The sequence below is a fragment of the Boleophthalmus pectinirostris genome, unplaced genomic scaffold, assembly GCF_026225935.1.
Source record: "Boleophthalmus pectinirostris isolate CB_2022bp ecotype Guang Dong unplaced genomic scaffold, ASM2622593v1 HiC_scaffold_16, whole genome shotgun sequence".
NCBI classification, from domain to species: domain Eukaryota; kingdom Metazoa; phylum Chordata; class Actinopteri; order Gobiiformes; family Gobiidae; genus Boleophthalmus; species Boleophthalmus pectinirostris.
In genome coordinates, this window is record NW_026571095.1 from 9,307,016 (window position 1) to 9,329,111 (window position 22,096).

The 22,096-nt window shown below is 37.9% G+C and overlaps 1 protein-coding gene across 1 annotated transcript in view; it reads right to left on the minus strand.

Annotated features, from left to right (window-relative positions):
• agap3 (ArfGAP with GTPase domain, ankyrin repeat and PH domain 3) overlaps nucleotides 1–22,096 on the minus strand; it is a 262,903-nt gene that overhangs the window by 18,929 nt on the left and 221,878 nt on the right. The window contains exons 14-16 of the mRNA XM_055152051.1: nucleotides 6,137–6,291; nucleotides 4,116–4,206; nucleotides 2,874–3,096 (exon numbers count right to left, since the gene is read on the minus strand). Of these exons, the coding sequence (XP_055008026.1) occupies nucleotides 2,874–3,096; nucleotides 4,116–4,206; nucleotides 6,137–6,291 (469 nt within the window). The remainder of the gene's footprint in view (nucleotides 1–2,873; nucleotides 3,097–4,115; nucleotides 4,207–6,136; nucleotides 6,292–22,096) is intronic.

Here is a 22,096-nt window from a genome sequence, read left to right on the forward strand (position 1 = left end):
AAACAATAAAAAGCTATTAAAAAAATAGATTGATAACCATTAAAAGAATATGTCTGCCATTTCTGAGGCTGTTTCATTTGTAGTTTTTGAAATTTTGTCTGCGTCTCCTCTTCTTACTAAATATCTCTACTTACAAATATTTTTACTTTACACAAATCATATCCGTAAAATATTGATCAAGGTACAATAAAAATTCCTCTAGATGACCACGGCCGTCCAACTGGCAGAATCTACTGAAAGCCTCACCTGGCATTGTCATGTACGGATTAGTTATGGCACAAATGAGATCTATGGCGGGACAGTGGGAGCTAATGGAGGCGCTGCTGTGGTGAGATAAAGATGAGATTTTGAGAGAATGAAGGAGCTCCCTGCCGCCGGGGACACAGAGCTGACAGTGGTCTGCGCTCGAATCAACATCAATAATGTTTCATCAGGTCCAGCGAGGAGCACTTTACACCAGATACATTCAATACATTACAGTGAGCCATCCTTCAGCTCTGAACTGGGCTCACGCTGGCAAATGGGACGCAATTCACACTTCATTTGAAAGTACTGCAAAAAAGATCCATGGATTTTACCGTTATATGTGGTAGATTCATGTTCTAATCTATTAGGTTCAACCACATAGACCAAAATATGTATGAATTATGTGTAATAGGATGTTCTAGCTTGGTCTAAGAAAATAGAAACAATAATATTCAAACTAAAAAAAAAAAAACAAAAAACATGAGCTGCAATAAATAAATAGCAGAATGAAACACTTAAGTACTTAGTTTGCCTCATATAAGTAAAATCATCTACAGCTCAAAACAAAAAATCGACCCTGAACTGGTCTCACACTGGTAAATAGGATGCAGTTCAGACTTCATTTGAAAGATGCCTGTTTTATCACAAGTACTGGAAAAAATTATATCTATACATTTTACAGTTATATGTGGTAGACCAAAATATGGATGTATTATGTATAAGAGGATGTTCTAACTAGGTCTGTCACGGTAACCAATTTTGAAGTGCGATATATTGCTGTAATTACAAATAAACGATAATATTGAAACTACACAAACTATTCCAAATGAACAATGTTGTTAAAAAATACGAGCTGCAGTAAATAAACAGCAACAATGGAAATTTTAGTACTTAGTTTGCCTCAAAGATGTCACTAATAGTCAAATTTTATCATATGGCCAAAGAATAATGAAACATTCCCCAGTGCAAAGACAGTACAATACAAATACCTCCTCCTTGCAAAACCCCAGAGTTAGAAAGACACCTGTCAGTGTTGCTCACTCTTGCAAGTGTCAAGATTTAGTTTGGTTTGTTACAGCAGCACAGAGAATGGAGAAGATGAAACTTTCACTTTGATGCAGGAATCTGTGCTGAGCAAAAGAAAGGAAAAACATCTTCATTCTGTACATGGAGCTTAAATGGTTTAGGTTAATACTATCTCAGAGAGAATTGTTGAAAAATTGCCTTCCAATAACAGTTCTCTTAAAATAAGCTCTGGCTCTTGAAACTCAAAAGTTCAAGTCAACTCCACTACACACACAGTGACAGTGACAGACGGAGGCGCCCAAACTGGCACAAGTCACAACAACAGAGTGTGTTGCCACTTCACTTTTTAACAAAGTTACAAAGCTGTAAAGCTGTGATGTGGAGAGGCTGGAGCCACCAGGGACAGCCGCGAGTCAGGTTCTCTGTGACAGTAGAGTGATGACCGGGGCCTCGCTGATGGATATGTGACAGGGCAGTTTGGGGCCCGAGGGCCTGGCTCTTGGGGTGGGGTTAAGCCATAATGGTGTGCTTAATTACCTGCACAGCCACAGAGCAGGTCATTAGTCAGAGCGGGATGCTAGGTTTCACCTGTCACCATGAGATAAACAATCCTTCTGCCACATCTGGGTACCTCCGAGTAAAAGGAGCAGATAGTCATAGAGTAAGTTAGGGCAGGGAGCCGCCAGTCTGTATAATTTAAGAGATACATATTAAAAAGATGGAATGCCACCTATTAGGCTCTAAAAGTAAAGAATGAAACTTTCAGGTGTTTTTTGACAATGCTAAAGAGGTTGAGAAACTTCTAAAAAAACTGTCCTAAACTTTGAGTATTGAGAGTGGAGCTTGAGAAACAAAGACAGTGGTGAGCTGCTCTCGATTAGCGCTAACACGTAAAGTGACAGCCTTGATGCATTTGAAGGCGGTCAGGGCATTTGTCAGGTAAGTGCAAAACTCTGTCACACACGCCATGTTCATGAATTATGGTTTTCAAAACCAAACAGAGGAGCCACATATAGTGCAAGGAAACTATTGGAAGAATCTACGCATTATTTCACAACCAATTCACCAAATTAAACTGGGAAAGTACGATTTGTGCCGACAAGATTGAAACATCCCTTTGGCTTTTAGGGTTAGCAACAGCCACTAAATTAAACATGTATTTTCTTCATTGTACATTGACATTTTTAGACCCAAGTATTTCCTTGTGTTGAATACTTAAAGGTGCATTGTGTAACTTTTTTGGTGGAGAGGCTGTCAAATGTTTGTGTCTACGGAGATGTTATTGCTTTGTCTAGAATATTTCACAGTATGGTATTAAACCTTTATATCGTCATGGAGACCAAACCATGCCGAGCTGCAGGTAAAATCTGTGAAGAAGCAACCCCACTCACAGTCAGATTGCCTGTTTAATGTCATACTGTGGAACATTTCAGGCAGAGCAATGACATATCCATAGAAACAAGAAGGTGATGGGCCCCCAACCGAAAAGTCACACTTCGCATCTCTAAAGTCTTAAGTCTCTAAACATCAGTTAATGCAGAAGACGTGGCTCTAGTGTAAGGTTCAGTTAGCGCTACTTCTGTTAGCAGGGCCATGCTAACCTGGTGCTGTCACTGGCGGGTTTGCTGTATCCGTCCAGTGCTCCCTCCCACACGCTGTTCGCCATGGCGTTCCCGATGGCCGTCATGACCATGCTGAGCTCCACGGGCCAGTCGTCCAGATCCAAGGAGCGCACACGAGACAGGTGCGTGCCCAGGTTTCTGTGGATCCCCGAACACTCGATACACATCAGGGCCCCCAGGTTCAAACTGGCCCAGTCTGGATCTGAAGGGAAATATGACATTTAGTTAGATTTTAGTCATGGTTTAATGCTGCAGATGAGACATAACTATGGAAAATCTTCATGACTATTTGTAGTAAGTCATTAAGGGGTATACATATATTTTTATACAGATAGTAAAATGTGTTTGTAGGGCTACGTCTTAGGTTCAGAAGCTTTTTTTTATGTACAACAACCCATATAATATTATTCAATCTTTGCACTGTTTCTCCTTAGAACGTCTTGTATATAGCTGAGATATATATTTGTATATTTTACTTTTACCTGTACATATACATTTATACCTTATCTGACACCTGTCTCTTGCTATTTTTGCTACTTATTTTTAATTTATGTTTACCATTTACACTACTACCGGTCAAATGTTTTAGAACACCACACACACTTTTTCCAGTTTTTTACTGTTTTCTGTTGACCAAAGCGTACTCTAAACTTTTGATTCATGAAAGTGTCCACCTTTGGCAGATATAACAACTGAACACACTCGTGGCTCATTCTTTTTATAGAAATCAAATATTCTTCAGAAAGTTCCTCCCAAGTCTGTTGCAGAAGTTTCCATAAATGTGTGGCACTTGTAGGTTGCTTCACTCTTCTGTCCAGTTCATCCCAAAACCAGCTGGATGGGTTTAAGTCTGGAGACTGTGCTGGCCACTCCATGTTTTCAAGCTTAACCATCTTTTTTTTTCCTGAGGTAGTTTTGGCAGAGCTTGGACTTATGTTTTGTTATCTTTAATCTTTTTTTAACCTCTGGCTGTTCTGTACTTAACTTTGTACCATTTCAAACTCTTCATTGGACTTGCATGACTTGAATTGCAACAAATAACTGGAAAAATCCGGGTGTTCTAAAACTTTTCACCAGTAGTGTATATTTTTGCTCTTTGTTATTATAATAAATTGTGACGTATGAGCTACAGCATCCAAATAATTTCCCTTGTGGATCAATAAAGTTTGTCCAAGTCTAAGTCCAAGTCTAGCCCCTTTTCCGAGCATAGTCAGTACTCACTTGGTGCATCGCAGTCCACGCAGAAGCTGTTCCCCCTCACGTTGCGTATGGACTGAATGGCCATGGCATCACTCTGGCTCCCTAACCGAGACTGTAATGGAGAGAGAACAGGTCAGTGGGAACTAATCACCACAAAACAATTACAGCTGAACTCCAAATGGAACTCAGAGGTGCTGGAGCAGATGGGAAAGGAAAGGTGTTTCAAAACGTCGGAAAAGACCGAGGCGGGGGCGTATGAATATGAAAATGAGGGCGCTCTATGCTGACACAAGCCATGTTATATCTGTGAGGTGTGTCAGTTCTAATAAGAGATCCCCCACACGGCCGCACCTGTCTGACAAGCTCCTGTGACAGCCTCAAGTGGGTGAGAGAGAAGAGCCAGGCTACGACACGGAGACGAGAGGGAGAGCAGTGTGAATGAAGGGCTACACTACACTACCAGGCTACACTACAGGTTTAGTCAGGTGCAGAGCTGCTAACGGTTTTGAGAATAAAAGGTGCAAAAGAAACTTGAAGATCTTCCAGTGTCTCTAGCTTCAGGCCTGTCTTGATAACAAATTTGGATATATTTCAACAGAGAAAAATCCTGACAGACGATAATATTGAAACTAGGATAAACAAAGCAGGATAATCCCAGTAAACTATTTAAAATACAGAATCATTAAAAAGCATTCTGAGGTGCAAAAATATATAGCAGAATAAACCATGAATTAAAGTATCAACTCGACTTTGCACCTATGCCAGTTAACCACTGAGGCTCAAATCCTAGCTTATTACATCAAACTAGCAGAACAAAACTGCACTATTGCAAAGAAAATGTACACACAATATACTATATTGACTTTCAAATATATTGTTCAATCTGTCACTTATTTAAAGATAAGTCAAAATAATAATTAATGTGACAGGCCTGTCATGCTTGTATGGCATGTTTCCTAACACAGTTTAACTTTTCCTGTGACAACTTCTGAGACTAAAATGTTTATGATTGGGGCTGGGTATCATTAAGAAGTTGTCGATACGATACATACCTCAATATACAGGCCATGATACGATACATATCTGGATACAGTGCACTTTCAATTCAGTACTGTATATATTTTAAATCGATTTGATACGTTTCAATAAAAATAACGGCTAAATCATGGCTGTGATACTAAAAGTCTTTCTTAAACCGATTCTTGTGCAAAGTTCATATGAAACACACCCATTTTAATCATCAAAACAGTGAATATGTCAAATGTGTCACATAAACGAGTTTTCTTCCTCTAAACAAGCAACAAAACTGTAAAGCTGTAACAAAATAATTTAGTAAAATATACCAAAAAATACTCTTGGCGATGATACAGCAGTCCCCGATATCGATACAGTCTTACCACATTAAACGACACTATATATTGATATTTCAATATTTTTGCACACTCCTATTTATGATCATCATCATCCAGTCCACCAGGTTAAAAACCTTTCTTGAACATAAGGTCCTATGGTTGACTCTGACCAGCCCATTTAAGCGAATTTGGAATAAAAAAATAAACATATTTTATCATTTTACCTCATGCATTGATTAAAGCTGCATTGCTTTTATATCAGTGTTTTTTTTAATGATATTTTTTGTAAGACGGCCTCACTTTTTCATTGTTTACTCACAACATAAGCTCTTACTAGTCAAAACACTTTACTGCTTTTCATAAAGAAATACAATTCATATTATGCAGAAATGAGTTAAGAATTTTGGCCCGACCCTCCACAATATTTTCTGTTTCTTATGTGGCTCCATGAAAAAAAAAATTGCCCCTCCCTGTTGTAATATAAAAGAAAGTACTATTATTTAATGTTGAAAATAACATTTTATAGTTTAAAGAAATACTTTTTTATTATCATTGTGGTATTGAAATTGATTGAAATTGAGTCTATTCCTTTGTACTGAGATTGTGTTTGAAATTTTAGTATTGTGACAACTCTACAGTGAACATATTAAATCTACAGTTTGGATCACCGGGCGTATTCGTGTCACATACCTTGTTCTTTATGCTCTCACAGGACTGCAGACTGGCAAAGATCTGACTTTCAATGGCCTGGACCCACAGTTCTCTTTCTTCATACGTCGATGCTTCAAAGTTCCACGTCTGACCCGTCAATGACACAATGATGAACTCGAACGAATCCTCTTGCTCTGAAAAATAAAAATATAAATGAAATGAGTATAGTGTAAGCTAATAGAAGTTACTGATACTTGTAGTCACATCACACTAGGGGTATGAAAGCTCCAGAAAAAGTACAAAATAGATTTAAACAACACATTTTCAGGAGCCTGTGAGTAATACGAGCGCTCATGGTCATGTTTAGGTGTTTGATATTCCACAAAAAAGGTGAGCGTGACTAACAGCGCTCAGATTAATCAAATAAAACCTGAGACAGAGCACTCCCAAAGTATCACTTGTTCTGAAAAAAAAAAAAAAGTGGCACTCTATGTAAAGAATTGCATGTGCCTATGTAGAAGTTTAAGTGAATTATACAGCTCTTTACAACATATCAAGGAATAAAAAGCACTCAGAACTCATTAGGTCCACATTGCAATCATTTCCCAGCACTAGTATTTAAAGTGACTATCATAAATACACACTTTAATTTCTCCCAGCAGGATTCTAATAGCCTTTAATGCCATTGTAATTTTCAATCTTACACCACATCATTCATGAGTCAGGTCAGACATAATTTCACAAGAGCGTTTAATTTGTACTTTGAGCGAGATAGAGAAATATAAAAATTACATCTGAAAAGAAAAGGCTCATTCAGTGTAGAGCTGTTGAAAAGTATTCAAATTGGCGTTTGTCCCCTTTGTCCCATGAGCGTATTACCTTAACGCTTTTATCAAAATACAAAAAGATAATATTTGAACCTGAAATTATGTGATCAGAACATTCTAACCGGTACATTTAAAATGCGCTGTATGAATTTGAATTTTCTCGCAGGGGGTTCGCCACCACCAGCTAGTCTCCATGGAGATGTAATTGTTTCCCTCTAATGTTCTACAGTATGGCATTAAGCTCATTTATCTTATTCATTCTATTACACGTAATGTTTTTTTTTTTTTTTTATTGCTAAAGACACCTTGAAAAATTCTTACAGTGAGTGGGGTCACCTCTCCACAGATCTGACTTCTAATCTGGCTGGGTTGTGCCATCTCCTTGTCTAAAGTTTAATGCAACACTGTGCAACATTCTATTCATAGCATTACCATATACACTAGGGATGTAACAATATCCAAATCTCAAGGTACGATATTATCATGATTTGCATCTCAAGGTACGATATTTATTGCGATATTTTGGAGAGGCTGATATAATTGTAGATAGGACACTTTTTTGCTTTTAAAATACCTTGGCAAGGTTTTGGTGTGAATTATTGCCATTATAATTTCAAGAATTCAAGTAAAAAACATCTCTCTTCATGTTGTCTGCACTGAAATGAATCATGGGATATGTAGTTTCCAATGTTTATAAGTTGTTGCTACTGTAAAACCATGCATTTAAGCAAAGGAAGTTTGTAATTCGATATACTGTGACAGCCCACAATATTATTGTGAGACTTTGGCGATACAATATCACGATATTTTGATTAGTGTTACAACCCTAATATACACAGAGACAAACAGGAATGGACCCTCACCAGAAATAGAGGTGTGCAAAAATAATGAAATATCGATATAACGAATTGTTTAATGTGATGATACAGTGTTGATATCGTGAGCTGCTGTATCGATATATTGCCAAGTATTTTGGGGGATATTTTACTAAATTATTTTGTTGCATCGCTACAGTTTTGTTGCTTGTTCAGAGGAAGGAAACTTGTTTACGCAACACATTTGACATTTTTGATGATTAAAATGTGTGTGTTTCATATTCACTTTGCACAAGAAGAGGTTTAACAAAGACTTTTAGTATCACAGCCATGATTTTGCCTTTATTTTTTATTGAACTGTATCGAATCGATTTGAAATATATCGTACTGAATAAAATTGAATCATAAGCTCACAGTACTGAGATATGTATTGAGGTATTTATCGTATCGGCAACTTCTGAATGATACCCTAACCAGAAATGCTTCATACAGTGCATCTTAAAAAAGTTGATTTCTATAGCAAAGTAGTGCAATGAACACACTTACAAACCAAAACAAAGCGCAATGTCTTAATTATAGGCATACAAAATTCTCCACCTCTGACACTGGTTTTGGAACGTCCGTGTTAACTAAAGTGTATAAAAATGTCACCTGCCACTTTGAAAGCCGAGGTGTGACACGACATATGCTGAACACAAGCTGCTCTGGAGTCATTCATTAAGTCTCTACTGTACAATGGAACATCCCTGCTCTGTGCACATGCTCATAGCCAAATGATTTGTAATTACCTAATTATGTCTATGCAAATAGTCATCTCATTTACATAAACCATGTGCGCAGGACTCCAGGCAAGTAGACACCAGGGAAATGGCTCTTCTGTAGCCTTTTATTTGACTCTTTTTAATATCTTTTTATTGATTATACATGAATTAATTTAGCTACGCCTACAAAGTATGTTTTGTACAAAGAATAAAATGCTGCTATATACCATAACTGGACTCATTATTGAACAGTAGGTTGTGTTCATCCTTCATGAGTTATAGTTCTTTGGTTGTGAAAAATAAAATATTGATACCAGCATTTTGTTCCAGCATCAATGACTGAATGCTATTGTTGTATCCTTGGGCAAGACACTTCACCTTGCCCATGTATGAATGTGGTGTGAGTAAATGCTTGGTGCTTGGTGGCATCATTGTTTCCATTAGTCTACATCAGAGTAGCTGTGGATAAATGAAGGACAACAAGTATTATAAGCAACTTAAAACGAACGAAAAACAAAAACTGGACTTGCTTAGCTTTTTGAATCCTACGTCTCACCGTCAACCAATCAGATTCCCGAGGGCTTGTGTCTGGTTGAATTTATCTCTCTTATAACAGAGAGATAAAAAACAACTTATAGGTTACTTGATTAACAGAGTAGTTATATAATACTTTTTGTATGATGCACACTGCAAAAACCAAACACCACATCTTTATAAGAAAGGATAAAATGGGATAAGAAGTTGTGTATATGTTTTATGAAATCTTTCTTTCCAAAATCAGCGAGAGGTGGTTTCATTTTTCAGTTTACAAAATGTACAGTTTGATATTTAAGCTTATCAGTTACAATACAGCTATATCTACTTCAAAAATATTTTCACTTCCCTTCATAACTATTCGCAACATTTGTTTTTTATGTGGAAAAAAAAAACAGAACTAGTTCATTTTAAACTGATTGCAGTGGTCCAAACTTGTTCCTCTCTTCCCTAACACATCTCTAGCCTTCTAATTATCCACAATAATGTAGACGGCACACACAGCAGTCTCATTTGACCATATAAGAGCTGCTTTTACAATATATCTGTACCGGGGGCAAGACAAATTTAACTCAGATACTTGGGAAAAAAAAAAAAAGAAAATCGGCTATAGCCAGTTTAAACTAGTAGCTCAAATCACTCAATGCAAGAACGCCCCGCTCGCACTCCTTCTATGATCCATCCATTCTCTCTCCTTGTGTGAACGGTCTTGTGCAGTGAAGGTGCGTCCAGATGACAGATGTCGGACACTAATGTAGCAATCCCCCAGTGCGGAGCGGCCATCTCTTCAGGGGGAAAGCCATAATCCAATTAGCTCGACACCCACTTCAATTATCTGATTTAGTTTGTGCTATCGACTACAGGTCACAGCCGATCAATACACACTAGAAACCTCTTTGTTTAGACTCTGGTTGAGGACGGCCGAATAAGGGTGTGCGAAATATTAAAAGTGTACTGCGTAACATTTTTAGTGGAGAGTTCGTCACCTGCTTGTCTCCATGGAAAAGTTATTGCATCGTCTAGAATGTTCCAGAGTACAGATTAAACCTATCTATCGCGAGGGAGATGTGCAGGTTACAGCACTACGCTACATTACAGTTAAGATCTATGGAGAGTCGCCCCTATTCACAGAAGGAATTATGGTATTTTTGAGCAACAGAAACACCTGTAAATAGATATGTTTAATGCCATACCACGGAACATTCCAGGCAAAGCAAGAGTATCTTCATGAAGACAAGTAGGTAGCGGACCCTTAAAGACTGTACTAGTGTTGTTTTGATATTAAAATTTCAGACTTGATTTTGATACTAAGGAACAGACTCAATACTCAGTACTCTTTATTTAGACAATAGAATGTAATTTTCAACATTAAATCATAGTATTTTTCTTTATATTACTATCTCGTCTTATATTCAGTATGTGCGTCCAGTAGGGATGTAAGATATCGTATCGTCAAAAGTCTCACAATAATACCATGGGCTGTCACAATATATTAAATTACAAAATTATTTACTTAAATGCATTGTTTTATAGTACTAATAGCTAATAAACATTGGGAACTACATATCCCATGATTCATTTCAGCGCAGACAGCATAAAGAAATAGGTTTGTACTTGAATCTTGGGATTATGACGGTAATAATTCACATCAAAATCTTGTCAGGGTATTTTAAAAGCAAAAAAGTGTCCTATCTACAATTATATCAGCCTCTCCAAAATATCGCAATAAATATCGTACCGTGAGATGCATATCGTGATAATATCGTGCCGAGAGATTTGGATATCGTTGCATCCCTAGCGTCCCTAGTGTATGTACTCTTATACATTTTAGTATTGATACCTGCTCAAATAAGTATCTAGTTTCAATACTAGTTTTAATATCGATAAGTATTTTAGTATTTCGATACTTTTGACAACCCTACACTATACCTGATTTTGACTGCCTTTAAACACACACACAAAAAAAGAACTAGTTAATTTTTAAACAGTTTGCATCTTCTTCTTCTTGATGAGTTTATAAGTTCTATTCACAATGTACAACTACGGATGTAACAATAACCGAAATATCGTGATATCGTATTTTCAAAGTTCTCACAATAATATCGTGGACCATCACAATATATCGAATTACAAGTCTCTTTGCTTAAATATAGAGTTATGGTGCACCAATAGCTAAAACAAAAACACAGAGGGAACTACATAGACCATGATCCTTTGCTCCATTTCAGTGCAGACTACAAGAAGAAATAACAGTTCTAAACACTTTTAAGTCTTAGTTCTTTGGATTAAGTCTTGTCAAAGCATTTAAAGAGGAAAAAGTTGCATATTAACAGTTTCGTTAGCCTCCACCAAATATTGCAATAAATATCGTACCATGAGATGTTTATCGTGAAAATATCGTACCGAGAGATATGGATATTGTTACATCCCTAATCATGAGCCTCCCCATCGTATCGTGAGCTTTCCCACGATATTGCAATAAATATCGTACCGTGAGGTTCATACCGTGACAATATCGTATTGTGAGACTTGGATATCGTTACACCCCTTACGTTACAGTACAACACTAACAAATGTCAACTAGCATGTTAACCACGTATTTCCTGATACTCTGACAACTACATGCTTTATAATTAGAGGCAAAAAGTGCACAACAGATGTCGTTTGAGAGCTGCTTATAAAATAGATCTGACCCATTTTACTCAAACACATGAAAAAAAAATGGTTGATTAATTAAAATACATCGCCAAATCAATCGCCGGTCCAATATAGCTTCAGGTACAATAAGCAATGCATTTGATTATATTCTGTGGACTCAACTGTTGTTCTTCTGGTGTTTTTGTCTTTTTAAAAACCTGAACAAAGCTAATTATTCTGTTGGCTGCCCAGGCAATAAATTGGAGGCATTAAAACACTTTCATTATGGAGATTAAAAAAGTAACGGATGGCTGACTTCTTAAACTGATGAGTGTACAAGGGAAAACAAATCAGATTCTCCATGCATAGTGGTGCACAGGAGAGCCAGGCTGCAGTGTGGTAAAGACTCGCAGACATCTACTGTTGTTATACAAGATTTATAGAAAATATCAGATGTACACAACCAGTCAAAAGCTTTACTACATGTCATATGTGTTCATTCATTTCTTTTGATGCCTTCAGTGTAAATAATCATGGAAATAATGAAGAAACATCAAGGAAAAAGTGTGTCTGTGTATTGGGCTTATAAACTCAAAAAAAGGGACAAATATTTGGTTCAATGATAACTACATCCAGCGATATTTGCCAGAATTTAAATTAAATCCATTTATGTTTCATTTTTCTAGCAATAATACTGATCATCATTTGCATTTTCCATGCTATTTATGTTTTTCTCCCCAGTACAAACAAAATCTTAAGTTAAAAGAAAATGAAGGAATTACAAGATTTGCACAGCGGGCCACGGTTGCTAAAATGAATACCCAGGTAGTAATTTGAAATGATACTTGTTTGAGCAGGTATTAATACTTTGCAGAGACATCACACTGGGGGTTTCTACATGTATGACTATGGCAGAATGTTCAGCAGTTACCATGGTTACACATGGCGACATAACAAACACAGATACGTTTTAGATCGTTGGAAAACTCAAAACATACAAAATGGATTCTAACAACACATTTTCCGGAGCCTCTGATCACTACGAGCACTCATGGGCCTGTTTAGGTGTTTTATGTGAGAAACTGTGAGAGCGATGAACTGAAAAACAGTTGCTTGTAACTGTAATGTTATTAGAGATGGACTTGTTTAACAGCACAGAGCAGCTCACCTTTTGTAATTCCAACTAAACCCGATTCTGTTAAATTAAAGTTTAGATTACAGCCTAACCTGAGTAAGAGAGCTTCAGACAGAGCTGTGCCTACAGTTGGCATCACCGCCCTAGGGAATAATGATGGCACAGTATCAATTGATGCTGAAGTAGTCTTAGAATGGTGTCAGTCGCCTGCTGGAAAAAACACAAAGCTATTTTCATCATGTATCAAATTATCATTGTGGAATCTAAATTGCTGCAGCTCTTTCTTCCTTATAACATCAAAATCAACAATACATAACTGCAAGATTATATTTGTAGAATTGTTGAACGCAAAGAGAGACATTTCAGTGAAGACCTTCTGTGGCTCAAATCCTGACTAAATGATCACAGATGGATTTCGCCTGACACAAGAGTATGATTACAAGCTCAGACATCCCATCATTACGTCTCATGTTATCCACAGTGCAGCTATTTCCTCCATAAGACAGGGCCACTGAGCAGTATGTAGGGTCAGAGTGTTCTCCACAATAAACATACGCATCGCTGCTATTGTCCTGTAAAAGGCCCATTACTGCTTTTGTTACCACGACGACGTGTACAGTGAGCTACGGAACAATCACCTCGTCACATTACCGCAGACATTAACCTGCTGACCACATCTGTATATGAACCCGCCATCAACAGGATCTTACCAATTACAGATAAATTAACAGCTCTGCCAGTGGGTGGACAGGAAAAAGGACCATTTAAAGCCAACTGGAGGACTGCGCACCGAGGAATGAGCCAGATATGATTTAGTTTAATTAACACAGCTAAATGAAGAGGAAATTAGGGTGAAATGGCAGTTGAGGAGCAAAGTACAGTCCATATTTAGACGTTTTTACAGTGATTATGAAACAGCTGGGAAACAGCTCAGGACCAAATGTCATCAGTGAGTGGTCAGTAGCTTCTGGCAAAACAGCAATAAAGACATTACCTAACAATGGTCTCACTGCAAATTAGAGATCCTCATTAAATACATGGGCATTAAGAGTATTATGTACCATCATTCTGTGGAGGTTTAACGTATATGTTTTCACCAAAGATTGTATAGAGGAGTGGACTACGGGAGGGTCGCATCACCCATAGTGTTCCAGTCAAATGAAGCTCAGGGTGCTTGCCGCTATAGTGGGGAATTTGGAGCAAAGTTCCAGATTAGGAATAGGAGTTTATTTACAGACAAAATAGTGAAATAAAAACTACAGGATCATGTAGAGCGGGTTAATACAAACTAATATGACAACTCATTGCAGCTCACTTGGAATGCAGCATAGCAGGTAAGCCATGTCCATATATAGTCTATGGTTTCACTATTCTGAGGAATATAGAATGTTTTATAATTGGTTTACAAGTGATTTTTGTGAGAAAACCAATGTTTTAATGCATTCACTAACATGAAATATTGTAAATATTGTAAATGACCAAATGGAAAAAAACAAACGTGATGTCACCAATACAATCTGCCTCAGTCATGTAGAGAGCCAACAGAAACCTTGTGAACCTTGTTGCTTAATGATTACAAAAATAAGTGCACCAATCAGTTAATGTAGTAGACTACTAACTGGTCGTTATTGGCCCAGAAAGTGTCTTAGTGTTGAAACATGTATTTGCAGAATAACAAAACATAACTTCAACCTGTTTGGACCTGTTGTGTGAGAAGGAATATTACATATATAAATATGGTCACAAGGAAGACCTTCCATGTGTGCAATGTAACTTTATATCAGAAGAACGTGTTAGACCGACAAAGCTGTAGAACTATTCTAACACAGACACTTGGGAGCCTCTAGACTCAGTACAGTCCACATTAGACTATGATGTGGAGTAAATGGTGGAGCAGAGACTCTGGAGTGTGCTCTATAGAAGCAGATGCTCTCAGTCTCAGGGCTGTGGTCTGATTATCACCTGGGGCCTGTGTTCTGCACAGATGTGCTCCTCCAACAGGCTGTATCCATTCAGAGCTCCCTCTCCTTTATCAGATCTCCCTCTCCTCCATCAGATCTCCCTCTCCTCTGTCCACACACAGACCTCCCTCTCCTCTGTCCATACACAGAGGTTTCTCTCCTCTGTCCGCACAGGCCTTCAGTAGTTTGTTAAGCCTGCGCTCTCTCCATTTGTGTGGAGCGTGTGAGCGATGACAGGGCCCCGGTGCACAGGTGAGCTATTGTCTCAGTGCTGGATGTGTTGTGTCGTCCGCATGCATCAGGCAGTCACTTAAAGAAGTGCTCGCCGTTCCTGTGAATTAACGAGCAGTTGGGAAGAACAGGCCAAGGCGGTGCCATCTGTAAATGTCACAGGCACTGCTTGCTCATTTTACACATCATTAAAGCCAATATTCCTAACCTGTATCAGAGCAATCAGGAGCAGGCCATTACTGCCACAGCGGCCCCAGGGGAACCAGCACCAAACTCTGAGAGGAGAGGAGAGGAGAGAGGGCAGAGAGAGAGTACACTCTATCTGTGACACACAAACAGCAGCCATGATGCAGCCTGCGTCATACACTGCTCACCTAACGCATATAAACAAACACATGGACTCAGCACTCAGCGCACCACACTAATACTGCTAATAGCTAGTGCATTTAACAACAGCAGAATGAAACAGGGCCAATTACACATGTATCTGTGGGCAGTGTGTATATAGCCCAAATGAGAATCTTGTTATTCCTTTGCTTGGTACTGAGGGGCTCACAAAGCGAAGCCATTACACGAGTGGGGGCTCCAGGGACAGCTTTAGGAAATGAGAGCGAGTCTGGGAGTGACAAAACAAAGTATTGAGATAAACACCCACCATTAGCACAGGCAGTTAAAGCTCCATTTCCTGATCCTCAGCTGGACTCCAGAGGATATTAACCCTTACTTTACTGAGGTGCGGGACAGGAGGCCATGCCAGTTCAATATACCACAGATTGTGTTCACTTTCACCAAGACATCCCAGGAGGAACCAAGTGGGCTGGCCTGACTGCTGTAGATTAGTGCAATCACACTGAAGAGGATAATTAAAAAGGCTAAACTAAAAAAACATTTACTTTCAGGATCAGAATATATGTTTATTTCACTTATCTCAGTTTAGACATGCTGCTGTGTAGCCCTGTCGGGTTTATGGTAATAGCTGCTTTATTGATGTGAGCTTTTAGGTGCGACTAGAACAACCTGCCTGACTATAGTCTGAAGCTCTTACACCTGGCTCCAACAGTTGGCCTTGTCTACACGTGGTTTCTGTGGTATGAGCATTACTTCAGGACTACTACCCAGGGATGTGCCTACTTTTGATACTTCACAGCTGATGTCTACAACATCTTATCTGAGGGTGAGATGCTAACAGAAAGCACTTCTGTGTTAGAATCTCTGTTACTCAAATTAAACTTTAATCTGAGATTAATTTGCACACAATCTGACTAGAAAGGGCTCACTTGGTTGGAAATGCAACAGGTGAGAGTTTTCAGACTCGTAAAACTTTTTTGCCTGTGTTTGCCAATGTGTACCTTGTGTCACCATAGAAACTGCTGAACATTCCACCAATAGAGAGACATGTAAAACACCCCCAGCGTGATGTCACTGCAAACTATCAATAGAATCATGACAGTAGTATAGTATAGAAAGGCTTCAGAGTTTTCAAATTTAAGAAGGCTTTTCAAATCAAAAACTTTTTGCAACACATAATTATTGGCATAATTATAGTTAAGTTGCTTCAAACCAACTAGTTCTAACAGATACTCAATCTGTCACAAGACATTTAATCCACATCTGTTTGACAGTGACAGTTTTTGTGGATAATTACTGGACACTAGAGAGCACTTTCCTCTGGTCACGTTCTGATTTAATTTGCTACACAATAAAACTAATTTGATCATGTCATTTAGTGGAGAGTTTCTTACAATCACTTTACAATTAACCACTTCAAGAATGATATTAAATACTTTATTGATTAAAATGTGATCAGCCCTTACAACACAAGAGGCTTTTAGAGAGTATAACAAGAGTTACAGCAACACTTGTGAATCAAAATGTACTTTGTCAAAATACAAGGAAATTACATCCTGGTATTGTCACGCTTACTCTGATATTTCTGTGGACAGTAGCTCAAAAATAGTGCATCAATATTGGTTCTACACTGAACACATTCCTATGTTGCCTTCAAGTATCAGATACTTATCAATACTAAAACTGGTTTTGAAACTAGATTCTCATCTGAGCGTGTATCAATACTAAAAAAGTCACATTGACGGAAGAAAAATGTATCTTTCCTGAATAGCTTTAGAATGACCTTGAGACACAGACTAGTATATATGAACCAAGATCACTATGGAATCTACCTGGACATCTGAGGAAAACCACACAGTAATATAAAATTAAGTAGCACAATTTAATGTTGAAAATCACATGCTCCTGTTTAAAATAAGTATTTTATCATCATTATGGTAACAAAATCGTTACTGAGTCTATTACTTAATGTGGATATTGAGTTAACTGAGGATCATTCAGTGTTTGGCTGTAAGTGTGTTGACATTTACTCTAGACGGAGGCTGCGTTTTGCCAAGGGCTGGTCCATATCTTTTAAATTTCAGAGTTATTTTACTCATTTGAATTGTCTGTGTAATGTACTTTGGCCACAAGCAATGTATATGCTCTATATAAAGTTTGATTTGATCTTGACTAAATGCTACGCAGTTTACTTTTTAGTGACGAGGCCGGTCTAACATGAACTTTAAACAGAAAAAACTAAATGTGGTTGGATTTTGAGCTGAACTAATTCATGAAAATGGGAAGTTGAAAGAAATAAACAGGGAGAAGAAGCTCTAATTCTAAATTGCATTATTAAATTATACAAAATGTTCTCAAAAAACATAGCTTGAGTGTGTGTTTTGTTTCAGTTTGAGTAATCTTGCATTATATATTACAATCTCCAAAGCTCAAAATGCTCTGTTCCACTTTGTGATGTCACGAAGCGGTAGTTTTCAAGTTTTGAACAGCTACATTTGACATTTTATTTAGTATAGATGGAAATTCCAGGTCTGAAATCATCCAAATAACTCTAGTGAAGGTGTACAGAGTTTAAAAACAGAGTGGAGCACTTCCTTTATCACCACATGACATCACAAGGTGGAACAGAGTGGATTGCGTTTCAGAGAAGGCCTAAATATGCAGGATGTTTGGGTTTAACATGTGTGAACAGAACAAAACACAACTCCAGGTCTGTTTGTGACGAGGAAACAACATTCTAACACAGATCAGAGAATAGAGTAACACAGGCCCTTTAAGGTAACCCATATGCAAATGTGAAGCTCTGAACATTTGCTGCACTTCCTTTAACAGAGAAATACATTAATGAGGCCGTGTGACAGTGTGCATTCATCAGAGGGCTCCCCCTGAACACAGCTCTTTATCGGCCATCGATTGTGCAGTGGGTTTATGGGAGCGCCACACGGGGAGAGGCGGCCGCTGTGAAACGCATTACGCCTCTGTCAGTCGTCTCACGGTGCGTCCTGCATCATTCTTTAAGCACATGAGGAGTTCATTACAGCACAGGGCTCTGCTACAGGGGCACAGTGGTGGATTAGGGACTGTGTGGATTACAGACAGTGACCACCGCGCGTGTCCTTGGTGAAAATGGGGGCTTTTTTTTTTTTTTTAAGATATCGACGAAATAAATGTGTGTTTTAATTTTTATTTGCATTATTTTGATGTAAAATTATTTAGATTTTATTTTATTTTATTATTGTATTTTATATATTTTTTTGTATTATTTTTATTTATTTATTTATTTCAGCATCAGTTTAAAAAAAAGTACATAAAGACACATTCACTTCACAATGGTTATTATACTAGTATAAAATAAAAGAGATGTTCAAATGTGATAAACAGTAATATGCTGTGGAGTCCATGATGCTCAAAAGGAGTAGGAATGTATTTTATATGGAGCGGATATGGATATAAAAAAAATAAAAAGTAAAGATGAGGAAAAACAGTTGGTGTTATAATTAAGAAATCTATTTAAGTACAAATCACAGAAAAATAAATACATTTTGTGGAAGCATTTTCTAATTTACACATCACTTAATCGTGTCATATCGTTGTTGACTGATATTTTATTTATGTATAATTTAAATCTAATATTATTCATTTCTTTTTTTATCTGAGGGGCCTGCAAATCTCAAGAACTTCTGTTAAATTGTGCAAAAACGTTCAAGCAACTATAAAATGAACGACTGATTTTTGCTATAAAAACTTCAGCACATACACTCCCTGCAGGGCCTCTCAGTTTTCTGTGTTCTTTCTAGTTTCATTTTAATATCCATGGCTAAAGACAATTTAATTCCCAATAATGACAGATAAAATTACAGCGCCCCACGGTAAAACATGCCTGGATGGAACCCACCGCATTTCAGTGAAACTTTCCTCCCAGCTCCCCTTCAAAGCGTACACATGTTATCATGACCAAAATGATATCTCATCTTAAGACGCTGCCTTGATTTATGACGCTTCAAAACTACTAAAATTCAATTTCAGCCTGCACTGCACGCTTCTGATTGTCCCGTAAATGAGATAAACTGATAGCAATTTATTCAAAGATCCACCTCGCGCCTCTCCTCTCTCTCCCGCGCGCTCCGATCACATCAAGACCTGGGCGAATCCAATATTTAAAGCGGTACGTCTGTATTTTAGGGCATTCAGCAGAACAGACAAGCTGGGGCTAATAGAAAACTTCACAGGGACAATGAGAGCGAGGGGAAAACAATGTGCGTGTTTGATGACGTGAGGAACATTGGGGATATGGTGTCTCCTGCCTGATTGCTTCGTACCTCCTCCTCCTCCTCAGAAAGTGCACTGCAGCCTGGCTTCATTATCCACAACCTACCACCACAATTATCACACACAAACAAGCACTTTCTGTTGGCAATGTGTGGAGTTTAAAGGGCCAATGTTACCTTATTTTCTGATCTATGTTATAATGTTATTTCCTCCTCAAAAACATACATGGAGTTGTGTTTTGTTTCATTCACACATGTTTAACACACAAATCCTGCATATTTCGACTGAATTCTTGTCTCAAACAGAAAACACTCTGCTTCACATTGTGATGTCATCTTGTAATACAGGAAGTGCTCCACTGTGTTTTTAAAATCTATACCGCTTCACTAGAATCATTTAAATCATTTCAGTCTCTATGAAACAAAAAATGAAAAGGAAGCTTTAACTTGAAATCTACTGATTGATGACAGACTAAAACAATTTGTCCATTCTGCGTAATATAGGACGTTTAAGGGCAATATATTTAGGCATCTTCAATTTTTTGATTATCTGTTCTTGTCTTTGGATTGGTACTACCATTTAAAGAGGTTGTGGTTTTATGTTCAATGCAACATTATGCTGAATTTTTGATAACTGAACCGAACTCATGAAATACTTTTGTATTTGATAATCACTGCTCTGTACAAACTTCATTCTCCAATTATATTTTCACAATCTGTGATAGGCGTAAGATTTGGCAGCATCACATAGTCATTTTGGTACAAATGAAAAAAAACAAACATCTGTGGTTCACTAGCCTGATGTTTATCTGCAGGAGGTGTCTACAGCTTCACTGCACTTTGTTGTGATGACGTTTACTGCTCCCATTGGACACCACAATTTTCTAACATGGAAATCAGCTCATTTGTTTCTTTTATTAAGTCATTTTAGATGAATATTCTGATTCAAAATGTCCAAATTATAACATAATGATCCACGGGTGTCATAGATTATAACTAAACAGAAACAAGACCAATAGGTCTTCTAAAAAAAAAGAACTCCAGAAATATTTTTTGTCATAATTACTTAATAAGGTACACTTCATTGTCCCCATAGGAAAACTGCTGGCCTGCATTTGACCCATCCTTCAATGCAACTGGGGCAATCTGTCTGTAGCGGAGGGCAGCCACAACATCCGGGGACCCATCCAGAGCAAGACTTAATCAGGACTTTTTCAACTGGAGGACTTTGCCTATTGTCCATGTTTTAGATTGATGGGGGAAGGGGCCCGGAAGAAACTCACACTGCCATGGGAATTGAACCTGTAACTTTCTTGATGTGAGGGGAGAGTGTCACTTTGACCATTTTGATGTCACCTTATAGGACTCAAAACGCATGTAAAACCAAGTCATGAGGCAAGCTGGTAGATTTGTAACAAAATACTAGAACATTTTCTCATTCTGTTCTGATGATTCTCGGCTGAATGTGTAAAAGAGAAACATCTCCCAGAGCTATCAGGCTAGAGGGCCTGCACAAGGGTCTAGTGTTTGAACAATAAGAACAGCGGCACTTATCTCTGTGATGCTGATGATGTGCGCTCCATACAATGTGGTCAACAGAGCCATTCACACTTTAAAGAGGAGCTGTCAGCGAGCATGATAAAAAAGTATAATGATTATTAATGCTAAGCCCCATTTAGGAGGCGTCAATGCCATTGTTGTTGTTATCCAGCGTATCAATCTTGTTGATTGATCATCCCGCGCGGGTGACATCAGTTTTATGGCCTCTGAAATGCGTCTCAGTGTTTTCACAATGCCATCCAATTAGGGCACTCCATTCATCATTGGGCCGGGGAATCATTATTAATTGGGTGGAGAGGAGACTGCCACTCCCCTGCTGGGAAGGACCCGGGCTATGGGACTATTCAGAGAAGGGGAGACAGAGAGAGAGGGGAGGGGACTAGGGGGGTGGGCAAAGCAAGGGGGTACATGGACAGGGCAGATATACGTACTTTTAAGTACTAACGCAAATGATGATTAGAGATTCAAGTGTGATTAATAGATATAGATTTTTTTTACATTTTTAAGCAAACTTGGAATGTTTTGGATATTACTTACAATGGTGTATTCAAGTTTGACAATGGGGCTAAAAATTATTATATTTTAGTTTAGTTTCATCCAGTAATTTGATTGATTAATTAACAGAAAATGTAGGCATGATATCGGAATCACAAATAACTTAAATAGTGAAGAGTGAACTATGCAAATGCAGATTAACAGATTTGGCACATCAAAAATTATCTTTAAATTTTTTATCAAATTTACAAAATGTCTGGGATACCACTTACAAAGATGTTTCCAGTTTAAGTTTGACAATAGCACTAGAAAAAAAGGTTACGTTTTTCATTAACCAAATTCTAAAAGTGATTAAAATGATTATTTTAAAATGCAGAGTTATATTAGAATGAATGTGAGTAATATCAGAATCAAAAATAACAAACTG